Source organism: Puma concolor, chromosome D2, assembly GCF_028749965.1.
Source record: "Puma concolor isolate L17-30 chromosome D2, mPumCon1.1.hap2, whole genome shotgun sequence".
In the NCBI taxonomy this organism is placed as follows: domain Eukaryota; kingdom Metazoa; phylum Chordata; class Mammalia; order Carnivora; family Felidae; genus Puma; species Puma concolor.
In genome coordinates, this window is record NC_141677.1 from 64,084,612 (window position 1) to 64,111,363 (window position 26,752).

At 40.9% G+C, this 26,752-nt stretch overlaps 1 protein-coding gene across 2 annotated transcripts in view; it reads left to right on the forward strand.

The window, feature by feature from the left end:
- Positions 1–26,752, forward strand: part of SORCS3 (sortilin related VPS10 domain containing receptor 3) — a 596,149-nt gene that overhangs the window by 301,438 nt on the left and 267,959 nt on the right. For both annotated transcript variants that reach the window (XM_086680815.1, XM_086680814.1), the window contains exon 4: positions 14,731–14,889. In XM_086680815.1, coding sequence (XP_086536941.1) covers positions 14,731–14,889 — 159 coding nt within the window. The remainder of the gene's footprint in view (positions 1–14,730; positions 14,890–26,752) is intronic.

Below are 26,752 nucleotides of genomic sequence, written 5' to 3' on the forward strand. Positions count from 1 at the left end.
AAAGTCTGGATGGAATCACGGCTGTTCATCATCTGATGTTAAAATAAGGAGAGTACTCTGGATCCTCTAGATAGACCACTGTCATCACAGGAATCTTTCAAATGGGAAGAAGGAGGGAGCAGTCAGAGTGAATCCATAGGAGCAAGACTGGCCTGGCCATGGCTCGCTTTGAAGATGGAAAGGGGCCATGAGCTGACGAATGTAGGCAGCCAGTCTCTAGGGGCTGGGCCAGGCAAGAAAACAGATTCTCACCCAGAGCCTTCAGAAAAGGGCTGAGCCTTGCTTCTACCTTGATTTTATCCCAGCAAGATAAAAGCCCAGCATTTTGGGCTTTTGACATCTAAATTGTAAGATATGAGATTATATTGTTTCAAGCCACTAAGTTTGTGGTAATCTGTTCCCTGCAACCAGAAACAAATACAGTAGGCAATAATACCTGCCCTGGCTTTCCCAGGGAGTAGAGAGAGAGAATCAGGGAGAGAATATCTGTGGAAAGACTTAGCAAACTGTGAAACTCAATGCAAAGCTTGTGATATTGTTTAGCACTGCTTGAAAGTGAAGGTGTGCAGAGAAGGTATCTTGAGCTGCATTTAGAAAGCACAGACCAACTGCTTCAAGGATCTCCCAACTCCTTGCGTGGTCTGGCTCCATTTTGTTTATCCTCTTTCTGGTAGCTGAATATTTGTCCCCTGGAAGAATGGGATTGGTGCCCCCTTTCCCTTTCCTCAGTCCAGCTACTGTACTGGTGAAAGACTGAAGCTACCATCACTTATTATTGTTTGACTCTTACATGGTTCAACCCCAAGGGGTTGTTGCCTTGGAAAATTGTCTGTTCATTGTTAATCACATCTAACATTTGGCTGTATGTGAGCTCCTTCCTGCCCCTCCAAAGAAGTGGGGACAGTGACTGGGGGGTGGTGAGTTGAGTTCTAACGTATCAACATTCTCAGTGGTCAGCGTGGTGCTTCCTGAATGCAGTGACCTTGCTACCAGTGCCAATGAATCTCTTGACTGAACAGTGTCTTCCAACCTGACCACAACATGGGGTATTTCTAAGCATATTTGCTCCCCTGATTGTTTTCCTCATGATAACCTAAAGCTTGTCTTCCCTCTCCTGACTGAAAGAATCTTTCCCAAATATGTAGGGTTAGGGCTCTGAAAGTTGCCTCAGTCAGGGGTTTCTCACATAACAAATAAGACCCAAAAGGAAAAATAAGATTAGCAGGTGAACTTACGAAAACCCTTGTCCTTTTTTTTTTTAATGTTCAGTGAATTAAACACTAAAGATAGCACACTAAATAAATACTGTATCCGTGACAATCTGCAATTCTTAAATTAGTCATAGTGGGTACTGTGCAATTAATTTCTATTTACCATCCCTGTGCACTGGAATCTTTTGAGGATCTTCTTCCCACACAGATTTAAATGCTTATAAATTAGGATTTGTTTTGTAGTAGGTGGTATGCATACTGGTGAGCATTTTTTCTCTGTCTCTTCATGTAGCCATTGGCTTTCTCATTTTATGATTTGAAGCAGGGATTCTTAACTCTGGGGCTCTGCCGTGTTCCCAGACATGCACAGTCGCAACTTGGATGCTTGAAATAGCAAAACCTTGGATGATCTTGATGCAACTGATTTGATATTTGTCAAAACCTTTCCCAAAGCACCCGGTTATTATCTATGCCTGTGACAACGTTATGCCAAATCCCATGCCTCATACCCATCTAACCCGTGTCGCAGCATACTCGATCTGATGTCGGGAGTCCATGGTGGGGTTTGCATCTTTCTTTAGTGCCCCTAATGTGGCCAAAGACAAAATGAACAAATCAAAGCCCCTATGTCAAACCAGAACAAAACATTAAAAATAATTCAGGGGCACCTGGGTGGCTCAGTTGGTTAAATGTCCTACTTCGGCTCAGGTCATGGTCTCACAGTTCATGAGTTCGAGCCCTGCGTCAGGCTCTGTGCTGATAGCACAGAGCCTGGAGGCTGCTATGAGTTCTGTGTCTCCCTCTCTCTTTCTGTCCTCCTCTGCCGCTCATGCTCTGTCTCTGTCTCTCAAAAATAAATAAACATTAAAAAAATTAAAAAAAATAATTCAACAAGGGCTCCTGGGTGGCTCTGTTGGTTGAGCATCCACTCTTGATCTCGGCTCAGGTAATGATCTTAGGGTCATGGGATCAAACCCCATGTCAGGCTCCATGCTGAGCATGGAGCCTGTCTCTCTTTCCCTCTGCCCCTTTCCCCCACTCACTCACTCTCTCTCAAATAAGGAAGGACAGATGGATGGATGGAAGGAAGGAAAGAAGCAAGGAAGGAAGGAAGGAAGGAAGGAAGGAAGGAAGGAAGGAAGGAAAGAAGGAAAGAGAAAGAAAGAAAGAAAGAAAGAAAGAAAGAAAGAAAGAAAGAAAGACGGAAAGAAAGAAAAGAAATTCAACAAAAGTAATCAAAATTACTTCTAACTCAAATCCTGTAGACTTCAGTTTTATCATTATTTTTTGTAATTATGAAACTTCCATTTCCTTCTCTCTCAGGGGTGGACTTGCTTTTTTAAAATACTGGAAATGGAATCTTACTGAAAAATATAATATGGCTATTGATTTGTTAACTTTGTATTTCCACAAGAGAGGAACTGGATTGGCAGAGGGACTGAGTAGTGATATTGCAGTTGGAGCTGGTATTGCCTGGGCCACCAGCAGTGCTTCAGGGAAAAGTTTTGCCGACCACTTTTATTCAGACGGTGTGGTCTTCTCTGGCTAGGGCACTGGTAAGCCACTAATACGGTGGACTGAGTAGTTGGCCGAGCCAACTCAGAAACCCTTGTGTGAGCTTCCCTCAGCCACGCTTCAGATGTTTACTGAACATGTACTTTACTGAGCCCCGCAGAGAAAACCAGAGTGTGATATGAGTGAAGCTCTCTGCCTTTGAGGCTTAGCATCTGGGTGGTCAAGTGAGATGAATAGAAGTGAAACAAAATATAACTAATATTTGTAAATATACAAAAATGCTACTTAGAAATTTTCAACTATTTTAAACATAAAACCATAGTTCAGTGTGATAACTAATTTGCCAATGGAGTTTGTAGAAGGCAGAGATAATTCTGTTGGAGTATTCTGGAGGCTTCGGGGAAGGGAAGGAATTAAAATGGGCCTTGGAGGGAAGTGTGGGAAGGGCGGATGCTGGGACTTTCCAGGTTGGAGAATAGCATTAGCAAAGATAGGAGTGTTAGGGTAAGACAGTGATTTGAACAACACTTTTTTGGGGAATGCTTGATTGTGTCATAGTGGTCACGCCTGAGAGCAACAGGGGGACCCAACTGTGAAGGGTCTGAGGTGCCAGGCTTGGTTTCCATGACATGTAGAGGATACGGGAGTTTCTTCTCGGGAGGAAACACCGTATTCAGAGATGCCTTGGAGAGATCCGTCACGCAGTGCAAGGTGGGTTGGGTAAAGTATGGAGGGTAGGTGGGCACCAGAGGGTCCTGCTCCAGAGGGCAGGTCAGGAATCCCAGTCCTGAGTTGGGAGGTCCTCTTGCTGCTATCTCTATTGAGGTCCTCTCGCTGTCCTGCCTTCACTGCATCCTTTCCCTGTGCTCAGAGGAGTGCTTCACAGTGTACACAGATAATTACCCATCTTTCCAGTTTTTTTAAGGGTAGGCGATGGGTAGCATAATCCTGTTGATATTCTTGGAAGGGCTAACGACAAAAAGTGTGTGTGTGCATGTGTGTGCATGGAGAGAGAGGGGAAAACCTTATTATAAAGGTAATGTCAGTTCATTGCAGAATGGGGAAAATAGCAGCGTGTAAAGAAAAAACAAAGAAAATTACTCATGATCTTGCCACATAATAGTATTTACTGACAAGTACTGAGTTTTTCCTTCAAGTTGTTTTATCTATGCATAAATATAGGCATGAGATATAAACAATTTTTAACAAAATTGAGATTATGCTTTATGTGTTTTCAGCCTGTTCTTATGTATACTGCTTGAGCATGATTATTTTTCACGTGTCATAAAACTATTTGAATCCATACTGAATGGCTGCATAATATTCCATTGAATGGGTTTAGCCTACTTTATTTAATCATTCTATCAGATATTTGTGTTGTTTCCAATTGTTTATTATTATAAATAACACTAAGATGATCATATAGGTGCATTAGCCTTTTATTGGGTCCCTGATGGTTTCTTTGGACAGATTCCTAGAAGAGAAATGACAGGATCAAAGTTATGAATATTTATGAGTCTGGTTCCATATTGCCACATTGGTTTCCAGAACGGTCCTGCCAATTTATCCTTGCTTCAACACTGAGTGTCTGCCTCCTTCACCCCACTGCCTTTGCCATGGTCACCAATATCCTCTATGTTGCCGGATTCAGTGGTCAATTCTCAGTGCTCATCCTACTTAAGTCTCAGCTGCATTTGTCACTGTTGAATATTCTTTTCTCTGGGACTCTCTCTTACCTTGGTTTCAAGGTTTTGAGGACACTGCACTCTCTGGGTTTTCCTTGCCATCTTACACTCCTTTTCTGGTGCCCTCTTTTCTCTTTGACCCTTAAGCGGGGCAGAGGGTTCAGTTTTATATTTACTGTCTTGTTGCCTCCAGATCACATCTATTTTTTTAAATTTTTTTAAATGTTTTTATTTACTTTTGAGACAGAGAGAGACAGAGAATGAGCAGGGGAGGGGCATAGAGAGAGGGAGGCACAGAATCCAAAGCAGGCTCCAGGCTCTGAGCTGTCAGCACAGAGCCTGATGTGGGGCTCGAACTCATGGACCATGAGATCATGACCTGAACCGAAGTTGGATGCTTAACTGACTGAGCCACCCAGGCACCCCCAGATTCACATCTTTAAATGGTATCAAACAGTGATATCCCCTAAATTCTTACCTGTAGTCCAGCCCACTCTGAAAATAAGCCTTGTCTACCACTTGTCTACTTAACCTTTTTTGGATGCCTATTAGCTGTCTTAAACTTAGCCTTTCTACCGTCATGTCTTTTATTTCCAAGGCCCCCAGCCTACCCTTCCACAGGCTTTCCTTATAAACACTGATTTTGTTTTCCCAGTTTTTCAGGCCAAAATCCTATCAGGCAATTTGAATTATTTCCAGTTTTTGATTATGATAAGCAACATCAAGATGCACAGAAAGTAGAAAACTTAAAAAAAATTTTTTTAATGTTTATTTTTGAGAGAGAGAGAGAGAGACAGACAGAGTGTAAGTGGGGGGGGGGGGCGGGCAGAGAGAGAGGGAGACACAGAATCCAAAGTGGGATCCAGGCTCTGAGCTGTCAGCACAGAGCGCGATGTAGGGCTCAAACCCACAAACTGTGAGATCATGACCAGGCTGAAGTCAGACGCTTAACTGACTGAGCCACCCAGGTGCCCCTAAGGTAGAAAACTTTTTAATGGCTCTCCTCACTTTCTCTTATACTGTGCATGTCATCTGTAAATGGACCCTTTTGACTTTTCCTTTAAAATATACCCAGGGGTGCCTGGATGGCTCAGTGGGTTAAAGCATCTGGCTCTTGGTTTGGGCTCGGGTCATGATCTCACTATTTGTGAGATCAGGTCCTGGGTTAGGCTCTGCGCTGGCAGGGCGGAACCTGCTTGGGATTCTTTCTCACCCTTTCTCTTTGCCCCTCCCCTGCTCTCACGTGCTCTCTCTCTCTCTCTCCCTAAATAAATAAATAAACATTTAGAAAAATAAAATAAAATGTACCCGGAAATGGACCACATCTCAGTACCTCAGCGCTCGCCTTAGCCCGGGCCAACAGCCGCTCCCTCTGGGTCGTTATGGTGGCCTCCACCTGGACTCTGATAATGTTGCTGGTCCCCACCTCCTGGGATCCTCTATGCAACCAGCATGGCAGTCACAGTGAAAAGATCAAAATATAAACCCTGGCCTATCAGTGCCTTGCTCCGAGCCCACCAGTGCTTTCCAGATCACTTGCGGTAAAGCCAGGGTGCTTCTATCACCCACAGACCCCCTTTCCAACACTGGGCCTCCTTCCCTCTTCGCTAGCTCACTGAACTCCTACAGCCTTTTTTGAATGGCACCTTCCCAGGGAGGCTTTCCTGACCCTCTGCCAAAAGTGCAGCCTCATTTCTTCTGCACTTTCTGTCTCCTTTCCCGCTTTATTTGGCTCTGAAAGACTTGTCAACCATCTGATAAGCTACAGATTTTACTTATTTGTTTGTTTACTATCTATTCTTCTCCCCCTAGCATGTATGCTCCCTGAGGGCAGGGATTCTCATTTGGTTTGATTATTGCTCTAATTCCAGTCTTTATAATCGAGCCTGGCATAAAGACTCAGTAAATAGTGTTTATGTGTTTGTTTGATTGGTTTTAAATTTTCCTCAGCACATTGTTCTGTGTCATTTCGTGCCTAATTGTGTATTTTATTTATTTATTTATTTATTTATTTATTTATTTATTTATTTATTTATTTTAAAGTGTATTTATTTATTTTGAGAGAGACAGAGGGAGCATGAGCTGGGGAGGGGCAGAGAGAGAGGGAGAATCCCAAACAGGCTCCCTGCTATCAGTGCAGAGCCTGATGCTGGTCTCAGAATCACAAGATCTGTGAACTGTCAGATCATGACCGGAGCCAAAATCAAGAGTCAGACACTTAACTGACTGAGCCACCAAAGTACCCCTGTATATTTTTACTTCTGTGTTGGTTTTTTTTTTTAATGTGGTAAGAGGCACATAACATAAAATTTACCATCTTAAACCATTTTTAAGGGTACAGTTCAGTGCTGTTAAATGCATTCACATTGTTGTGCAGCCAGTGTCCAGACTCCTTTCATCTTGCAAAACTAAAAGTCTCTACTCATTAAGCAACTCCTCATTCTCCATTTCCCCCAGCTCCTGGCAGCCATCATTGTACTCCCAGTCTCCGTGAATTTGACTACTCTAGATACCACATGTAAGTGGAATCATATAGTATTTGTCTATTTGTGACTGGCTTATTTCACTTAACGTAACATCCTTGTGTTTCATAATGATGTAGTGTATGTCAGAACTGCTTTCCTTCTTACGACTGGATAATATTTGATTGTGTGTATATGCCACGTTCTGTTTATCCATTCCTCCATCAATGGACATTTGGGTTGCTCCCAGCTTTAGGCTGTTGTGAATAATGCTTTTATGAACATGGGTGTACAAGCATCTCTTTGAGACCTTGCTTCAGTCCTTTTGGGTATATATCCAGAGGTGAAAATGCTAGTTCATCTGAAACTCCACTTTTAATTTTATGAAGAACCACCATACTGTTTATCATGGCGGCTGTACCATTTTACATTCCCACATGCCCACAGTGTGCAAGGGTTCCCTTTTCTCCACATCCTCACCAACACCTGTTATTTTCTAGTTTTATTTTCTGTCTTTTTTGATCATAGCTATCCCACTGGGTGTGAGGTGTGGTATCTCATTTGTGGTTTTTATTTGCATTTCCCTAATGATTAGTGATGGTCAGCATCTTTTCATGTATTTTTGGCCAATTATACACACACACACACACACACACATACATATATATTCATACATACATATACATATTTGGGGGGAATGTCTATTCAAGTACTTTGCCCATTTTTTTAAATCCAGTTGTTTGTTTTATGTAGTTGAGTTGTTTTTGTGCTTTTTCCTCCCTGATTGGCCTTGATGGCTGTTGCTTTATTGGTGGTGCTTATGTTAAATTCTTAAGGACAAGTAGAAATATGCTTAATACAATGGGTTGGGTAGAAAGATGGGGAGTCTAATCTTGGCAAAGTGAATGGCATGCATAAATGGTAATAGGTGAAAGAGACATGTATATGCATAAATATGCATTGATGTGCATCTGTAAAATGTATATGTAGTTTATATTTTTTTCAATATAGGATTTATATGTATGTATATGTCTATATACATTATGCATGTATTATGATTAAGGTTTCTCAACAGTACTGTTGACATTTTATGTTGGATAATTATTTGTTGTAGGATGCTGTCCTGTACATTGTGATGTGTTTAGCAACACCTCTGGCCTTAATCACTAGATGCCAGTAACTCCCTCTGCTGCCCCCATTTGTGGTAATTACAGTGTCTTTATACATTGGTAAATGTCCATGGGGGCATCATGTCCCCCACCCTGCCCCCGTTGAGAGCCACTGATACAAGAGGAGGTGTTGGATGGATGGATGGATGGATAGACAGAAAGAGAGATGGGTAGATGGATGGCAGTGGAGGGGAATGCTGGTATATCGTTATATCATGATTAAAAGCCTTATCTATAACAGGCTCTATTTGTGTATAAGTCAATACTCAACAATATATCAATTACGTCACTGGTTTAGGGGTCAGCTTAAAGAACATCTTTCTTATATTCTTTGTGAGCTTGTATTGATACTCTTGTTATTTCTTATTGAACACTAACTGTGCTAAGCATCTCCCATTAAGACTCAATTATATAGTAAATTATAGCATTTCTCCTTTTCCATTCAGAGGAGAATCTACTTGTCTTCTGAGACCATGTTCAAAGCATTGACCAACAATCTGTTCCTTTGCACTCCTGGGTTCTCTGGCAGAGCGAGAAACTGAGAAACCTTTAGCTTTCACCCATTTTATAGATGGCACACAGACCAGAGGGGATCCAACTGAATGAAATGACATATTCTTTGGTGATATTGTAAGACTTGCCAAACAACAGGAAAGGGTGCATTCTGGAAAGAGTTGTGGGGAGGACTGTGACCTCTTCAATACTAATTTTGACTGGTTTAGGCATAAATAAACTTGACAGGCTTGTGAAAGCATAAGACTAAGCACAGCCCCCGCCTGATTCCTGACCTTCACCTGTGTCCTTTGTGATTTGCAAAACCCCATTAAAATTAGGGGTGCTGTTACTCAAATTCCTGAGGAATTCCCTGCAAAAAACATTACAGACTAAAAAAAAAAAAAAAAATTCCAAATGTTGGTGAACTCTAAACCTTGTCCATTTCTAATCTGAGATATAGACAATTCACATACAGTAAACAGCCAGATCCACAGAGACAGTTATATGAGGTTTTCACCCCTAAGGCAGTGATGTGTTTAATCTTTCATGTGCTGGAGCTTTGCACTGAAGAGAGGAGAGTGGTCATTCATTCAAAGCCACAGATTTAGCAAATTCCCAATTACCTACTGATTGGTGTTCATTTTGGCAGTGTTGATATTTGCTAATAAAGTGTTTTTCTTAAAATATTACCAGCAGTGTAAAGCGCATGTAAAATAGTTGTTTTTTTTTTCTCTTTTACCCTTTCATGGTATTCCTAATTGTGGTTAAAAAAAAAAAAAATACACCTAACGTGAGATCTGCTCTCTTATCAAACTCTTCAAATTGTACAATACACTGTTATTAACTGTAAGCACGGATGTTGTACAGCAGCTTTTTAGAACTTTATCATCTTGCACATCTGAAACTCTTTTCACCGAACAGCAACTCCCCTCTCTCCCTACCACCTATCCGTTTCATCTTCATCCACAAAGCTCAGGAATCATGGGAGCCAAGAGGGAGGCACATAATCCCCAAATTGCTTCAATTTGTCTCCAACCTGCTTGGCATCGCTTCTGACTTAAGTTGTGCTCTTACCCTGGGTGATTTAAAGATGAAGGTTAATGTTTATTTAGCAGTTATGGGCCTGTGCTAAGCTCTTGGAATCATTATCTCATGTAATCCTCTCAACAGCATTGTGAGTTAGATATGATTATTATCTCCTTTTATTTTAAGAATTTATTTATTTATTTATTTATTTATTTATTTATTTATTTATTCATTTAGAGAGCAATGTATTTATTTAGAGCAGCAAGAGAGAATCTCAAGTAGGCTCCACACCGAGCGTGGAGCCCAAAGTGGGACTCGATCCCACAACCGCGAAATCATGAGCTAAAGTCAAGAGTCTGATGCTTAACTGACTGAGCTGCATAGGTGCCCCTATCTCCTGTTAACAGATGAGGTAAAGACTTGAAAAAATTGAGTAATATCCTCATGTTTACATGCAAAGTAGTAGAATGAGAATCTGAACTCAAACCACCTGTCCCCAGAGCCTATACTATTAATAACTCTGCTAAACCATAGTTGAAATACCCTTTTCCCCTTCCAGTACACACATACACCCACTGCAGATCTTATGTTAGGACAAGCTGGATAAAAAATCAAAGCAAAAAGGAAGCAAAAGCAAAATAAAGCAAAACAAAAATCTCCAAGGGAAGCTCTTCTCTGCTCATATTGTCAAAATCTCACAAATGCAGAGCTCACAGACATTGATTTTTATACCTCTATACATGTAATTAAAAATTAAGGGGCAAGGGTTTTACATTTCTTGATTTCAGTAGTATTGTAACTTGGCCAAGAATCACATGCCTAGTTCAGAAATTCAGACTGCAGACATATTTAATTTGGGTACATTTTTTTAAAACTCTAAATATTTTAAGAAAACGTATGCACCTTCCAAGTTGGCACATTCCACACCACTCCTTGTCTTGCTTTTTTTGCTTCACTCACTTATTTTACCTGATTTTGCCCTCTTATGCATTTGCATTTGAAATCCTTGCTTAGCAGTCAAAATTTGGGTGGATATGGGATGATTTTCTTTACATATGTCATATATTAATATACAATACCCATATTTTACCTTGAGACAACTTCTGGCAAGGTATTTGCTCTCACGTTATATTTATGTTACTATTATGGTCTCCTTTTTCTTCTTCTTCTTCCTCTTCTTCTTCCTCTTTCCCTTCTTTTTCTCCTCCTCCTCCTCCTCCGCCTCCTCTGCACTGACATATATTTCCTCTTTGTATTTCTACTCATTTAATTCTTCTTGGCTTCTTGGCCAGAGGTGGATATGAGTCACAGGAAGAAAAGGGCTTTCTTGAAGCTACATTGTTTGTTTGTTTGTTTTGGTGACTTTCGTAGAGATGCTTAAGAAAAGGATGAATGAAGACTTGCTCCTCTGACTTCTGCTCTTCCGCTGATAAAGATACTAACTTGCTGTGGTTTCAAGGTCCAGGAACGTGTTAGTATTGGGTGCAGGTGGTGGCATTTGAGCCGATCAGAGGAGGCAGTGGGAAAGTTGCTTTCCTCCTCTGAGGCTCTGTTTCCTTATCAATGCAACTGATGATACTTTTGTCACTTGATTTGTGTGAGATTTTGATAAAGTATCTGGTAGTGTGGCCAGTGCAGACTTGAAATCCAGAACATACAGAGCTCTGTTTCCCTTCATCTCATTCTTCTCAGAGGCTAGGACTGAATACAGACACTGGCAGTGATATCAAAGTATATGAAAGCGATTCTGATGAGAATGTCAGAGAAAGGTTGCAATAAAAATGTACGCCTGCCAGTAAAAGCTCTCTAAGACCACCACACAGTGTCAATATGCCTTATATATGAATTCATTAGTGCATGTGTGTGCATCCATGTATGCAGCATCAATGTATGTGTGAGGGTGTATGTGTACATATATATGCAGCGTTTACGGATTAATGTGTGTGTATGTGTACATGTGTGTGCACCTATATATGCAGCATTGATGTATGTGTGAGTGTGTATGTGCACACATACATGCAGCATTTGTGTATGGGTTGATGTGTGTGTGCATGTGTGTATGTGTGTGTGCCCATACATATGTAGCATTGATGTATGTGTGAACAGGTATGTGTGCACACATATGCAGCATTTGTGTGTGGATGCGTGTTGATGTGTGTGTGTGTGTGTGTGTGTGTGTGTGCGCGCGCACATGTGCCCAGAAGGAAACTGCTAGGGGAAGAGAATACATTGCACTAGATATTTGATGGTAACCATTATTCAGTACATAGTAACTCATGGTATATAAAATAAAGTCCATTTATGATGTTGGTCTTATCTTCTAATTAAAATCATAGGCATGAAGCTTCTTTATACCTGCATAAAATAAGCAGTTTAATTTCTCTGCACCAGGGGAAAAATGATTTCATTGCCTGTTATGTAGCCCGTCAGCACATGGTGGGAGCAGGGCAGGGCTGGGATGAAAGCCTCATTCTTCCTCAGTGTTTGTCCTCTTAGACTTTGTGAGGAGGATAGATATGTCCTCTGAGGTTTCCTCAAGGGCAGCGGAGGGGTGCTTTTCTCAGTTGCCCCTCCCCCTTCATAGCCCCAAGGGCAGAGACTCTCTTCTGTCTATGAAAAACCCATCTCAGATCATTTCCCCTGGATTATTCATATAAGAATGGAAAAAATATTATACAGCATCCATTCCCTAAAAATTTGCTGATAACTAGTAATAACTTATTTCAATGAAACCAAAGCAAATATTTGGGGAAAAGAAAGTAAGCTTGTCTTGGAAGCTGTAAAAGAATAAAAGAGGAAAAGGACTATGAATCTTAGCAGCTGAAGGGATTGAATCTATTTTAAAGCTTACTTTGTAATAGTGATATGTACTATAAGTAGCATTTAAAAAATCCTGCCATTAATAGTTTTATTTGATGAGGTATGGATACGGGTTTTGGCTTTATTTTGTACTCTGGGCCCTGTGGTTCAGACCGTGGTAAGAGGTAGCCCCAACAACTGGTGAAACTATAGCCAAAGGCAGGAAAATCTGTAAGAGGAAATAAACCTGTTTGCTCATTCAGTCACTCAGCAAACATTAGGAACTCAAAGAAGCTAGGTGTAGCTGGATAATAAAGGTCAAAAGGGCTATGCTGCTGCTGCTGAAGCCAGAGACATAAGCAGGGGAGAGTTTGTCAGGCTATTTTAAAGATTTTAGGATATATGGGAAGATCAGTGATAAGTTCATCGAATGGTTTTAAGTAGGGGAATGTCAGAATCAAATAAGTTTTATATAGTACAATTATTGGGGTCACAGTGTACAAAGTAGATTGCTGGTGGGGGGGTGGGGGTGGAAAGGTCTATGTGACATCAGTGAGGTTGTCTAGAAGGTCTTACAGTGATGCAGTGCAGAAATTATCACATTTTGGGCTAAGGCTGTTATAATGGGCAAAGAGAGAGAGAGAGACTAGATCTGATTTTAGAGTTAATTAGTAGGTAAAATATACAGGGCTCAAACACAAGTTAATGTTAGGAGGTGAGTAGAAAAGCAGAGTCAAGGCTGAATCTTGGGTTTTTGGCTTTATACTGAATCATTGGTAGAAACAGTAACTGAGTCAGGACACAGTGGGAGATGGGTAGGGCTGGGAGGAGGTACAGTGTGAGGAATGTTGAATTTGAGGTGTTTGTGGACCTTCAGATAGAACAATCTGCCAGGAAGCTGAGGCTGAGATGAAAGGAGACCTCAGGTTGAGATTTAATTTATGAGTTGTCCCCAGAAAGATAGCAATAATAAAAAAAAAAAAAAAAAAAAAAAAGCTTGGAAGAAGTCCCTGAGGAACGGTGTGTTGAATAAAAACCCTCAACTGAGGGTTGAGGAGTGGTCATATTATAAATTTTTTTTTAACGTTTATTCATTTCTGACAGAGAGAAAGGGAGTGTGAGCAGGGGAGAAGCAGAGAGAGAGGGAGACAGAATCCGAAGCAGGCTCCAGGCTCTGAGCTGTCAGCAACAGAGCCCAATGAGGGGCCCGAACTCATGAACTGTGAGATCATGAGCTGAGCCAAAGTCAGAGGCTCAACCAACTAAGCCACCCAGGCGCCCCAAGGAGTGGTCATATTATAGAGATCAGAGAAAGTTGAGTACTCAAAAGAGATGAAAAGGAAGGCTAGATGAGTGTGATGTTACGGAAGCCCTGGAAGAGAACGCTTCAGGGAGGATGGAATTGCGGTGGTATCAAAGACTGTTAGGAGTTCCATGATGGGAAAGGTCTGAGTGTCTAAATGTCTGTTGGATTAAATACTGGAAAGTCAGTCACACGTGCAGTGAGGCCAATGTCACTGAGGTACTGTAAGTAGAAGTCAAAGTGCACTGATTGGAGGGAGCTTTTACATACATACTGGAAGATAAATAATAATTATAGCTATCCCTTGTCAAGACTATGTGTTCAAGGCCATTTTGGCTTCTTGTGATACTCAATTATTGTTGTGGCAACTGAGGCCTCTAGAGTTAAGTAGGTTTCCAAGTGACCCATTGTGAACAGAGAAGTGTTGAGTTTGAATCTGCTCCTTCTGATGCCAAAGTGTTTTTAGTCTATACCATTCTGTCCATCTGGCTTGGGGAAGACACACTTTCCTGAGCAGCAGTCTTTGCCCCAGGGGCCTTTGGGGATAGGTGCTTTGGAAAATCTCGAAAACAAAGGGATCATTGAGACCACTTAAGTCAATTAAATCACTGAAACAATTCATTCAGAAAGAACAAAACAAACAGTGGGATAATAAGGGGATCCTTTTCATGATTAAAGGGCAGTAGGAACAATAGCGTGATGAAGAATGACAGGAATTGAGGGAGGGAGAGAAATTTGTGACCGTCTCAAGGTCAGGGGACAGAGGGCCATAAGAATATGCTCCCACTACTTAAAGGCTGGACATCAAAAATGAAAGTACTTATAAGATGGACATCACAAAACAAAGCCTCATTTGTATGCAGACCTAACCATGCACAATATTCCAGCTCCCTTCAGCAATGAAGGACTAAATCAGGGGGGAAATGCCAATATTTCATAGAGAGACCCACGTGCCCCTTCCTGTGCTGTGATATGCAAGTACAGATGACTTTATATTTATGCTTTAATTTCTTGTAGTAGTTCTCTTATGCTAACTCTGTCAGTATTTTCTCCCCTCTCCTTTAGATCATGCTTCTTAGTGATCCTGAAATGGAGAGCAGCTTACTGATCAGCTCAGATGAGGGGGCCACCTATCAGAAGTACCGGCTCACCTTCTACATCCAGAGTCTGCTCTTCCATCCCAAGCAGGAAGACTGGGTGCTGGCCTACAGTCTGGATCAAAAGGTGAACAAACACTGTTTTTATTTGCATCTTGTCACCCAGGTACCACCTGGGGAAAAACGCTTGTTTACTCAGTCCAAATTTTGGAAGGGATTCAATGACATTTCATCATCCATCTGGGTTGATTTTGTCTGCAGCAACGAACTTTCTTTTCTACTCTTCAGTATCAAAATATGCAGGCAGGTGCATTTCACGTATTGGCAGTGCTGTTTATCATTTCATAGGCTGAAGATGATTTTCTCTATAATTTTACTCATTTGACCTTTAAAACAACCCTGTGAAGTAAGTAGGGAATGTGTATTCATAATAATTTGCTAGTGACTATAGTAAACAAAGGTGCAGAAGGGCTGAGGTGTTTGTTCAAGCCTGCCGAGCTAGTCATTGGAAGAGCCGGAGCTCAAATGCGTATTGTCAGATTCCGAGTCTAGGGCATATTCCAGCATACCATGTGGTGTTGATTTGGTAAAATGTGAATATACCATTGCTTGTAGTTTAGCAAAGGAAGGGAAGTCCCAAACATGTCCATTTTGTTGTTTTCTATAAGTACCTTCAAGATATAATGACTCGATAAATCCTCCTCTTCGAGCTCAAGATCCATTTACCCATGTGTGTACTTGACCTTGACTCTCATGTGTCTCGGATGCCTCTTGATTCAACATATTCCAAAAATGAACTTTGCTCTCCCTCCAACATAGCTGATTCTCTTCCAGTGTTCCCTGATTGTATCCATTTGTTGGCAAAAGGTAGAAACCTGGGAGTTATCCTTCATACTTCCTTGTTGCAAACCTGGTGTCTGTAATCTGTCATTCTTATCTCTATCTCTTAATTCCATGGACCCTTCGATTACCACCACCACTCAAACATGGGTTATATCTGTCATTTGAGCTGTGACCAGAGCCTCTTCCAGTGTGTTTACACTATAACCTGAACAACCTATTTTCCAAATGTAGATCTTAGGATTTCATCATTTCCTCATTGCTCACAGAAAAAAGACCGAAGTCCTTTGTAGGATCTGTTAAGATTTCCTTAGCTGGTCCCTCCTCTGTCTTGACTCAAGGTTATCACTTTCCCTTGAATGGCTTTCTTTCAGTTTGTCACCCCAGCTGTTTCCCTGGCTCCATTTCCTGGGCCTGGAATCTTTTTCCCCGAAATCAACTTTGTCACTGTCAGATCTCAGTTCTAGCATCACTTTCTCAGGACCTCTTCCCTAAACTCCCTGACAAAGTTAAATGCTCCTTGGTGTTGTTTACCATAATGCTGTATACCCCCCTTCAGAATGCCTGTCACTGTTGAAATTTTACATTGATTTATGTGATATTAGGATTATCTATATTCCTCACTAGACTATAAGCTCCAGGAGGGCAGGGCCAGGTTTGGTTTTACTCTCCGATTTAACACCAGTGCTGACACAGTGCCTGGTACTTAATAAGTGCTCAGTAATTTTTGTGAGGTGAACAAATTAGTGGATGAATGCATAAATGCTATGGTAATGAGCCCGCTGTAACTGATCAACTTACACTTAAGAGACTTTAGATTATGCTTCTTTGTATTGCCTTAGTACAGAACCTAGGTACAATGCTTGATGACAAACTGTTATGTAATAATGTTGTGAAATCAATCAGTGAAAGAAAATAGATAATTATCAGCACTGTCTAGCGGAGAGATATCTACAGATTAACCTTAACTGAAATAGCTTTTTCTGTTCTCTCTTAAATCCTGAAACAGTTGCTTCTCTGTATATATTTAAATATGGGATTGTAAATATGAGTGTGTGTGTGTGAGAGAGGGAGAGAGAGATGTCAGCACCTTTAAACAATAATTTCAACATAACCTTTATATGTCTCATTAATGGAGCCTCATGGTGGGTTCCAGGTGCTTAATGCAATCCCCTAAGGACACCCATATGACATTTGCAGAGCAAAAGCCACTGCAAATACATTTCTTTCATGGCATCAAGTGGATATTGTATGAAAGACTTAGCCAAATGTCAGGTAGTCTGTGAGTTTAGATGCTTAGTGTTGCTAGGAATTTCGAAGCTGTATTGAAAAAATAATAATTTATTTGGCTTTGTTAAAGGCTGAATAGTAATTTATCTAGATGATGCTCAGAAATCCGAAACTATGTTTTTATTTATACAAAGACAAACTAGATTAGACCTCTCATGCCAAAAGATTAATAAACCAAATGCAGTGTGCCTTGTGTGTATCTAGAAGGAATATCCTTTAACTCCATCTCCATAGCGCTGTGAACATCTGGGCCATTGCTCAGGAAGTACTCTTGTGGATATAATGTGTTCAAAATACTTTCAGGCTTGGTGGCTGCTTTTTCACTTAGTAAAAATATTTGGAAATGTGGCAGTGGGTGTTGATGGATTTTCCTAATCACGCTGCACATTTCTGGATGTATTATTCCTTAGGTACTCTTTCTTGTTGACATCTTTTGCATAAAGTGGCTGGATGTTCTTCAGGCCCATAAAGTTTCTAACTGGTACCCTGCCATTCTTTTAAATAAATGGTGTGAGGAGGCAGATGATGCCCCTGGCAACATTTGCAGAGCTGGCATAAAACATGTAGTCTCAGTCATCCAGGGTGCAGAAGAGTTTTTCTTTATTTTGGAATAATTTATTGGTTTAGAGTCAAGGACAGTGATGCTATGCAGCAGCGGATGAAGAGGCAAGGGTGTTGAGATTGATATACAAATGTCTTATTTCAGACTGGAGCCTTCTGTGATGTGCATGCATTGAGGCAGCTGGTTTCTTCTAGAGAAAATGAAAAGTGTTAGTATTAAGGTAACTGCAGCATCAAAGGGAGATGTTTGTGGTGAGGATTGAATCGATGTTTTCATTATTGTGCCTTTGATGAAATGCACTGGCAATTTCTTTAGAATCGGTAAGGCTATCTCGTTACGTTGTATGTATTACAAAAGACCTAATTGAATGATATTTTAAAGGGATAATATCCAGTTGCTTCACCTTCCAAATTGCTACCTCAAAGCTGCAGGAGACTTGCCAGGAGATCTTATTCAGTAAAGGCACTGCAGGAGAATTAAGGAAATACCTTCCGGATAGGACAAAATTGTAGCTAGAAATTGAGACATGAATATAAAAACATGTTAGTTGAGATGCTGGATGGTAGGTTGTGAGCCAGCTAGGAAATGTTGTACTAGGAACTGTACTGGTTCAAGGCCAGGTTGTGGGAGATCACCCACTTCCAAAGTTGCAAAGGGGTGGCGAGGTAGCGACAAATGCACCTTGTACTTGACCCTGTACATGGGCCATGACTCTCCAATTTTGATGTGTCATGATGTAGCAGAGTTATTTCTGTTTCCTGTTCAGCTGGACCTGGACTTTTGACCAATTTCTTCCGTTCTGGCCATCCCAGGAGCTTCCCAGTTCCTATGGCAGCTCTTCTTTTGCCCCACAGACAAAAGAAGAGATGACTTTATAAGAATGGAGATTCTTATAAATGGAGATGACTTTATAAGAATCCCGTGATTAAAAAACAACCAGCAAACATGACAGGTTATGGCTGATTAAACTGGAATAATAAGAGAACAGCTACTCTCTCCTCCCTTCCCCTCCCCAGTATTTCCTTTCCTCTCCTCTCCCCTCCCCTCCCCTCCCCTCCCCTCCCCTCCCCTCCTCTCTCCTCTCCTCCCCTCCTCTCTCCTCCCCTCCCCTCCTCTCTCCTCTCCTCCCCTCCCCTCCTCTCTCCTCCCCTCTCCTCTCCTCTCCTCTCCTCTCCTCTCCTCTCCTCTCCTCTCCTCTCCTCTCCTCTCCTCTCTTTTCCCCTCCCCTCCCCTCCCCTCCTCTCTCCTCTCTCCTCTCCTCCCCTCCCCTCCCCTCCCCTCCTCTCTCCTCCCCTCCCCTCCTCTCTCCTCTCCTCCCCTCCCCTCCTCTCTCCTCTCCTCCCCTCCCCTCCTCTCTCCTCCCCTCTCCTCTCCTCTCCTCTCCTCTCCTCTCCTCTCCTCTCCTCTCCTCTCCTCTCCTCTCCTCTCTTTTCCCCTCCCCTCCCCTCCCCTCCTCTCTCCTCTCTCCTCTCCTCCCCTCCCCTCTCCTCTCCTCTCCTCTCCCCTCCCCTGTCCCCTCCCTTTTCCCTTCCCCTCCCCAAATCAAAGCCCTAGAATGTCTTTTGAGGGCTGTGTATTTAGGAGTCAGGATTCTCTTTTGTTTCCACCAGGCTATGTCCTCATTGATGACTGAAACTACATTGTGATGTTTTGGATTAGCTGAAGGGCTCAATAATATTATTAAAACAGATTTTAAAAAAAGACTTGAAGACAGGTTTTGAGGATATTGCAGCCCTCTGAATGGATAGATGTTCTCATTGCTGTAGAAATCTGGATTTTTAAACATTCCTCATTTTGACAAGAGACTTGGTGTAGTTTTTTTTTTTTTTTTTTTGTTATTTGTTTTGTTTTGTTTTTAATGGGCACATGCTCATGTATTTACAGATGCATACATCCTGGCACAGGGGTCTTCCACAAGAGACAGAGTTGAAAACAGCTATTTTTTTTTTCTGCGGGAGAGGCAGAGTTACACAACTCTCTATTATCATTTATCTACTTGGCAAAATGAAACATTAACAAATACAACTGGCTTTGGAGACCAGAGATGAGGAGCTCCATGGGATTTCAGACTCTGTTGTTTTTCAGACACTTCTGAGCTAGACTGGTCTAGAATTGCCAGTCATTTCCATTTAAAAACCACTTTCTGAAACGCTAGCACACATAATGCAGGCTTGCTGTTATAGTAGTTGGGGGGTGTGGACTGCTATGTTTTTTTGTTTGTTTGTTTGTTTTGGGTTTTTTTTGATCACCTGCTACCAGACAAGTTCAATAGTAGCTGACAGATTGACAAGCTGGTTAAGGAGCTGATGCAGTTTTGGTCATGGTCACTGGCAAAACAGAGTCCACAGTTGAAGAGGTGATGGTTGTTCCATGCAGGCTTTACTGGTTGGTGGACTCTATCTGGGGCTGCATGAACAGGGCACTGGTGAATTAGAGCATCTGGTGTGTGGAGGAACTGAAAATTCAAAAAGGAAGTTTAAACCTGTACTTCTGGAATGCTGGATACAAATGATGCTGTTCCTTTCATTTGTATTCTCCTGTAAACCCTCAGATTAGAAATGTAATTGTATTCAGAGCTCCAGGATTAGCAGGTGATGACAACTTTCCTCAGTAGCCATTGGCAGAAAAAGGCTTTATATCTTCCCACCTGGTGGGGATAAAGCTGCTGGGGATTAACTAGGGATGACCATGGTTTTGAAGCGTATCCTCCAGGGAACGAGAGTACTACTGAAGGGCACCTTCTATTTCAAGAAAAACATTGCAATTTCATTAGGTCTCTTCCATGCCTAGAAAACCATTTGTGTATCATTTAAGAGAACAACAGTCCAGAGCTCCACTCACCTATGGCAAGCTGATCGTGCTCTTGGAGATATCTTGTGGGTATAGTGGGGAGGTGCTGTCTCCATCGCCATAGAAACACCAGTTTCCATGAGGCTATTTCATGTAGGTGAAAACAAAACAGTGGACCAAGAATGGCCCTATTTTTTTTTTTTTATTAAGAAGATGGAACAACCTGTGTGTTATTCAAATATTACCACTAATCTATCTGAACTGAGCTCTGAATGACACAACTGGTTGAGTGTACAATATTAACTTGCATCCGGTGAGGGTCACACAGTAAAAATCTCTACCCATGGCAACTTTGCTCATGAGAACATTAGCTCAAAAGAACAATATACCATAAAATTATGGATCTCATGGCCTTTGTCTTCCCAAACCTGCTTTTCTGTATCAAGTTCCAGAGTTTCTATGCTTTGCCTCTACATTCTAGGTGTCCATTTTGGTAAGCTGACACATTTCTGTCAGGGAAGAGAACATGAATATTTGCCAAAATAATTGATGGGAGATGCAGCATATATGTGTATTAAGTAGGGTACTCAGGGACCTTTTCCCAACATCTTCCTAAAGCAGTTCTGCTCTCATGGTAGAAATTCAGCCAAGACAGTATCTTGGCAAAGGAGGTGACTGCAGCCACAGGTGGAAAGGAGGTAGAGCAGCTCACAGCCTTCTCTGGATTCTTCCACCCGTTTCCTGTATGCAGTGACCATGTCTTCATGCACGCACTGGTCCTTTGTGTTCACACTGCTGCCTAGTGTCCCCAACTCTGACCCTTTGCCTAATTCTGACCCTAGGTCTCCAGTATTCCAGTTGGACTCAGGAATTCTTTAGCTTGCCCCTTCCTTGGCAAGCCTCTCTAGACTTAGGAACTTATCTACCTGACCTGACCATACCTTCTATCCTGCTTCCATTCTCTGCCGCCATCTTGACCAGTCATACTGGTATGACAGTGCCTGGCCTTTCTTTCATTCATTCATTCATTCATTCATTTATTTATTTGTTTATTTTTAATGATTTTTAAATGTATTTATTGTTTAATTTACATCTAGGTGAGCATATAGTGCAACAATGATTTCAGGAGTAGATTCCTTAATGCCCCTTGTCCATTTAGCCCACCCCCCCACTCCAGCAACCTTCTGTTTCTTCTCTATATTTAAGAGTCTCTTACGTTTTGTCCCCTTCCTTGTTTTTCTATTTTTTTTTGCTGCCCTTCCCTGATGTTCATCTGTTTAGTATCTTAAATTCCTCTTATGAGTGAAGTCATATGATCTTGTCTTTCTCTAATTTCGCTTAGCTTAATACCCTCTAGTTCTATCCATGTAGTTGCAAATGGCAAGATTTCATTCTTTTTGATTGCCAAGTAATACTCCACTGTATGTACATATGTACGTACATACGTATGTATGTACATGTATGTATGTATACACACACACACATATATATATATGTATACACACACACACACACACACACATACACACACACACACATACCACATCTTCTTTATCCATTCATCTGTCGATGGACATTTGGGCTCTTTCCATACTTTGGCTATTGTTGCTAGCGCTGCTATAAACATTGGGATGCATGTGCCCCTTTGAAACAGCACACTTGTATCCCTTGGGTAAATATCTAGTAATGAAATTGCTGGGTCATAGGGTAGTTCTATTTTTAATTTTTTCAGGAACCTCCATACTGTTTTCTGGAGTGGCTGCATCAGTTTGCATTCCCACCAGCAGGGTAAAAGAGATCCTCTTTCTCCTCATCCTCGCCAACATCTGTTGTTGCCTAAGTTGTTAATGTTAGCCATTCTGACAGGTGTGCGGTGATATCTCACTGTGATTTTGATTTGTATTTCTCTGATGATAAGTGATGTTGAACATTTTTTCATGTGTCAGCCATCTGGATGTCTTCTTTGGAGAAGTGTCTATTCATGTCTTTTGCCCATTTCTTCACTGGATTATTTGTCTTTTGGGTGTTGAGTTTGATAAGTTCTTTGTAGATTTTGGATACTAACCCTTTGTCTGATATGTCATTTGCAAATATCTTCTCCCATTCTGTCAGTTGCCTTTTAGTTTTGCTGATTGTTTTCTTTGCTGTGAAGAAGCTTTCTATTTTGATGAGGTCCCAATAGTTCATTTTTGCTTTTGTTTCCCTTGCCTCCGGAGACATACTGAGTAAGAAGTTGCTGTGGTCAAGGTCAAAGAGGCTGATCCCTGCTTTCTCCTCGAGGATTTTGATGGCTTCCTGTCTTACATTTAGGTCTTTCATCAATTTTGAGTTATTTTTGTGTATGCACCTGGCCTTTTAAAGTCAGAGTCAGTCTTGGGGTTCCTGGGTAGCTCAGTTGGTTAAGTGTCCAACTTGAGCTCAAGTCATGATATTGCAGTTTGTGAGTTTGGGCCCCATGTCTGTGCTCACAGCTCAGAGCCTGGAGCCTGCTTCGGATTCTGTGTCTCCTTCTCTCTCTGCCCCTTGCCCACTCACATTCTCTCTCTCTCTCACTCTCTCTCTCAAAAATAAATAAGCATTAAAAGAATTAAAATAAAGTCAGAGTCAGTCTTTAATCCTTTTCACTCAAGTTATAGCGTATATATAGGAAAGTTTACATCTCATGAGCTTGATGAATTTTCATAAACTGAATTCACCTATGAAACTAGCACCCTGATTAAGGAGCACATGACTGGCTTTCCAGAATCCCCTTTGTGCTCTGTGCAATCATTATGTTCCACCCCCAGTGGGGTCACCATCGATCAGGGTTGTTTTTAATGTCATGCAGATGATTTCTGGATAAGGTGGTGAAGGAATAGACACAGATAAATTCCTTGGAAGGAAAGTTAGAAGACAGCAGGTGAGGGAAGTGATAGAGAAGGAGAATTTAAAAAACTTAAACTTTAAACCAAAGGCAATAATTCATTGATGTTGAATGAGCCTGATCCATCCAGAGCATTTGTAAGGAAACTTTCAAAAAATGCCCGTTTACAATTAATTTCACAGGTTTCATTTTTAAAAATGTGTGTCTTTCTATGCCATAAGAACAATACCCTGTGTTGGCAAAGTTGTGATGAAACCCATATTCTGACATGATATTGATGGTCATGTGAATGAGTTTGCCTTCCTGGAAGACATCTTGGTGATGTGTATCAGAAGATGTACACCTATTCATAATTATAATCCAACGATTAACTTATTCCAGTTCTGAGACTACCAAGAGAGTAACACTAAATACCACAAAGCTTTAGGTATGATGGTTTATCAGAGTCATTCATAATGGGGAAAACTGCATGGAAACTCATTCAATGGCCAACATTAAGAGACTTTACATCATGGTCCATACATTTGACAGAATATTACACAGCCATCAAAATGGTGGTTCTGATGACCATGTAGCAGCATGGATATGCATTAATTCCTATTTAATACGTCTACATGTCAAATGAATTCATATACATATGCATTCATGCATAAGAAATGTTAAGTAAAGTTGTGTTATTTGAATGCAGATAGGCCAAAGATAAAATAAGATAAAGGGAAGAAGAAAGGAAGCAAAGAGGGAGGGGAGAAGAAACATTTTTAAAGGAAGGAAGGAAATATTCCCAAATATTTCCTGGGGTCTCTCAAGATGATGGAATTCTGTTTTCCATGCCGTTTGTCTTTTAAATTTTCCATTATTTTGTTAGATTACTTTTCTAATTAAGAAAAATTTTTGAAGCTATTCTTAAATAGCTTATGTTAAGTCCTAGTTCTAAAGCAGTGCTCTTAAGAAACATTTTAGGTCTGAAAATGGTCATTTTAGATAAAATATTTCAAATCATTATTTAAATACCTTTTGAAGAGGCAGGGTGGTATAGAGGAAAATTTCCTTGAACTAGGAGTACATTGAGTCTAAGGTTTCTCTTTTCTTCAGCGTTGCTTTTCACTCTGGTCCCTTTTAAACTGTGAAACTCTAGAAATTATGTTTTTTTCTCCTAACAGAAAGTATACTCTTGTTGGATATAACCTCAATCTATATTATTTACAACTCAGTGATAGATATAGGTCTTATTATTTAGAAGCATCCACTACAGATAGATGTTAAGGAAGTGATTTATTCTGGTAGTTTTTCAGATGAATTTTGTGACTATACCCGAAAATTGAATTAGTGTTTGGTTATTTGATTTGACAGCTGTAATGGAAACAAATACTCTGGAGCCAAGGGGTGTAGACATATGCAGTGAATTAAGGTTTGTGCTGAGTAACTCTTACATGCCCATGCTGTGTTATTTAATATTGGACATATAGGTTCTTCTCAGAAATGGAGATATATGTCTTTAAATATCTTCTGTGTATGGGCAGTGACAGGTGCTTTTATGTACATTATATTGAATTCTCATAGGAGTCTGCAAGGTGGATAGTGTTAATTCCAAGTTATAGGTGAGCGTATGTCTCTTAAGAGCAAGCAGTGTTAATTTGCTCAAGGTCACATAGCCAGTGAGGGGCCTGGCCCTCTCTCTATTCTAGGCCTTCCTGAGATCTCCCATTAGGACCCACCACCGCACCTCACTCTCCCTAGTGGATAGACAGACTTAACTACCACATCTGGGCAGAAATTCATATGGGCCACTTCGTACTGAATCCCAGTCCCAGAGAGCACTGTAATAATGAGACAACACAATTGGCCATGCCAAGACCAGACGTTTGGAAGCATCCAGTGGTTCCTCTGTCACATCCCTCAGCTGATGGCACTTTCCAAGATGAGATCCTGAGGCCGGAAGCCATCAAACCCGCTTACTGATGTTAGGCCATAGGACTAATTAATTTTGTCTCAAGCAGAAAATAAACAAGGCAGTAGTGGTTTTTTTCAGGTTTTGTCCATTTTTACTCACTTTTCCTGTTAATTTGTTCCACCATGTGGGTTAATATGTAGATTAAACCAAAGAGTTTGCCATTTAAATAGGTAATACTATGATTTGAAGTTTTTTAAGGAAGTTTATGAAGACAACATCTTTAATATGGTAATGAAGATAGAAGTTGAAATCATTTAACTTCATTTACAAATCATGAATATGTATTATGCTTTAAATGAAAAGAAGGGCTAAAACAGATATAGTGTTTGTTCAATTTACTAAAGAGAAGACAATTTGTCAAGATTTTTTTCCCCAAAACTCAAGCAATATGCAAATGTAGGAAAATCAGACCCCCATGTTAATTCCATGGCATGATGAATATTTTTATAATCCTAATTAGTACCAGTCATTTAGTCTAGCAATTTCCCCCAATCTAGCCAATTTGAAATTAAAATAGATGCCTTGATTACAAAACTCATTAGCACAGAAGCACCCTTCTCACTAACCAGTTCATTTAAAATGCACAAACTGAATGAAGTGTGGAACACTTGTGTTGTCAATTGGCATAAGTGAAGTGAGTCTTAATTGGAAGCATTGTGAAGTATTTGTATTGCTGCATGTTTCATTGCAGTATAATATATCATTCATTAAATGTAACAAAAGCAACTTTTAAATGGTTTAATTAAGCGGAGTTGGTGCACTTGGTAATTTTTATAAAGTCGAATGTCACAATTGTTTGCATTTGAAGTCCTGATGGGTATTAATGTCAGGGAGACGAGGTCTGACTCTGCATTTATCACTCCGATTATGTGAAGAATGGCAGGTTTAATGTGAGAGGAGAAAATTAAATTCTAGAACATTGACTTCTTACTTAAAAGTACCCACATGCGTATTGTCCTCATGCATGTGGATGTGGAAGCCCCAGAAGTGCCTGACTTCTGGCTGGGAATGGAGAAGAAGGGCTGAGGACTGGGAGTGAAATGGAAGGAGCAAATAACAGTTGGAGATTTTTCTTTTTGTCATTTCTTTTTTAATTTTCTTTTTTAATCAAGGGAGGAAGTAGTAGGTGGAGAGAAACTCTATCCAATATATTTTCATCTGCTCAAAAGAGCAATAGAGATGTGTGGCAGTGCAGATTGATGTTCTGTCTAAGCCAAATGTGGTGGGAGTGGGGGAGGAGGGGGAAACTGGCTCCAGACCAGGGAAATGCTAGAAACAGGGACTCTATAGAAAGTCCTGAGCTGGAGCCAGTTAGCAAAGAGTTCGAGACTGGTTTTTGTGTAGAAGTTAACAGAGTGAGTTGCAATAATGGCGGTTCTGGATGCATAAGGTATATGACAAGCACAGAAGCCACTGTGCTGTTGATGTTTATTCTCTGTGTGTTCCAGATGTCAGCTGTTACCTAATGTTTCTGGACTGTTTCAACCCCACATCCGTGAGGATGCAAAACTCAGCCATGTCACTGGTTTCCATGAGAAATATAATTTTCACAGACTCGGTTGATGTCCTGCCCATATGCATTTGGTATTTCCACTGTAGTGTGCTCCTGCTGACTTCCTAGGGCTAGGATTTGCATTTCTTTGTTGGAAGTCACTCTCCAAACCCTTTAGAGGCTACCCCACTCCTCTGCACAG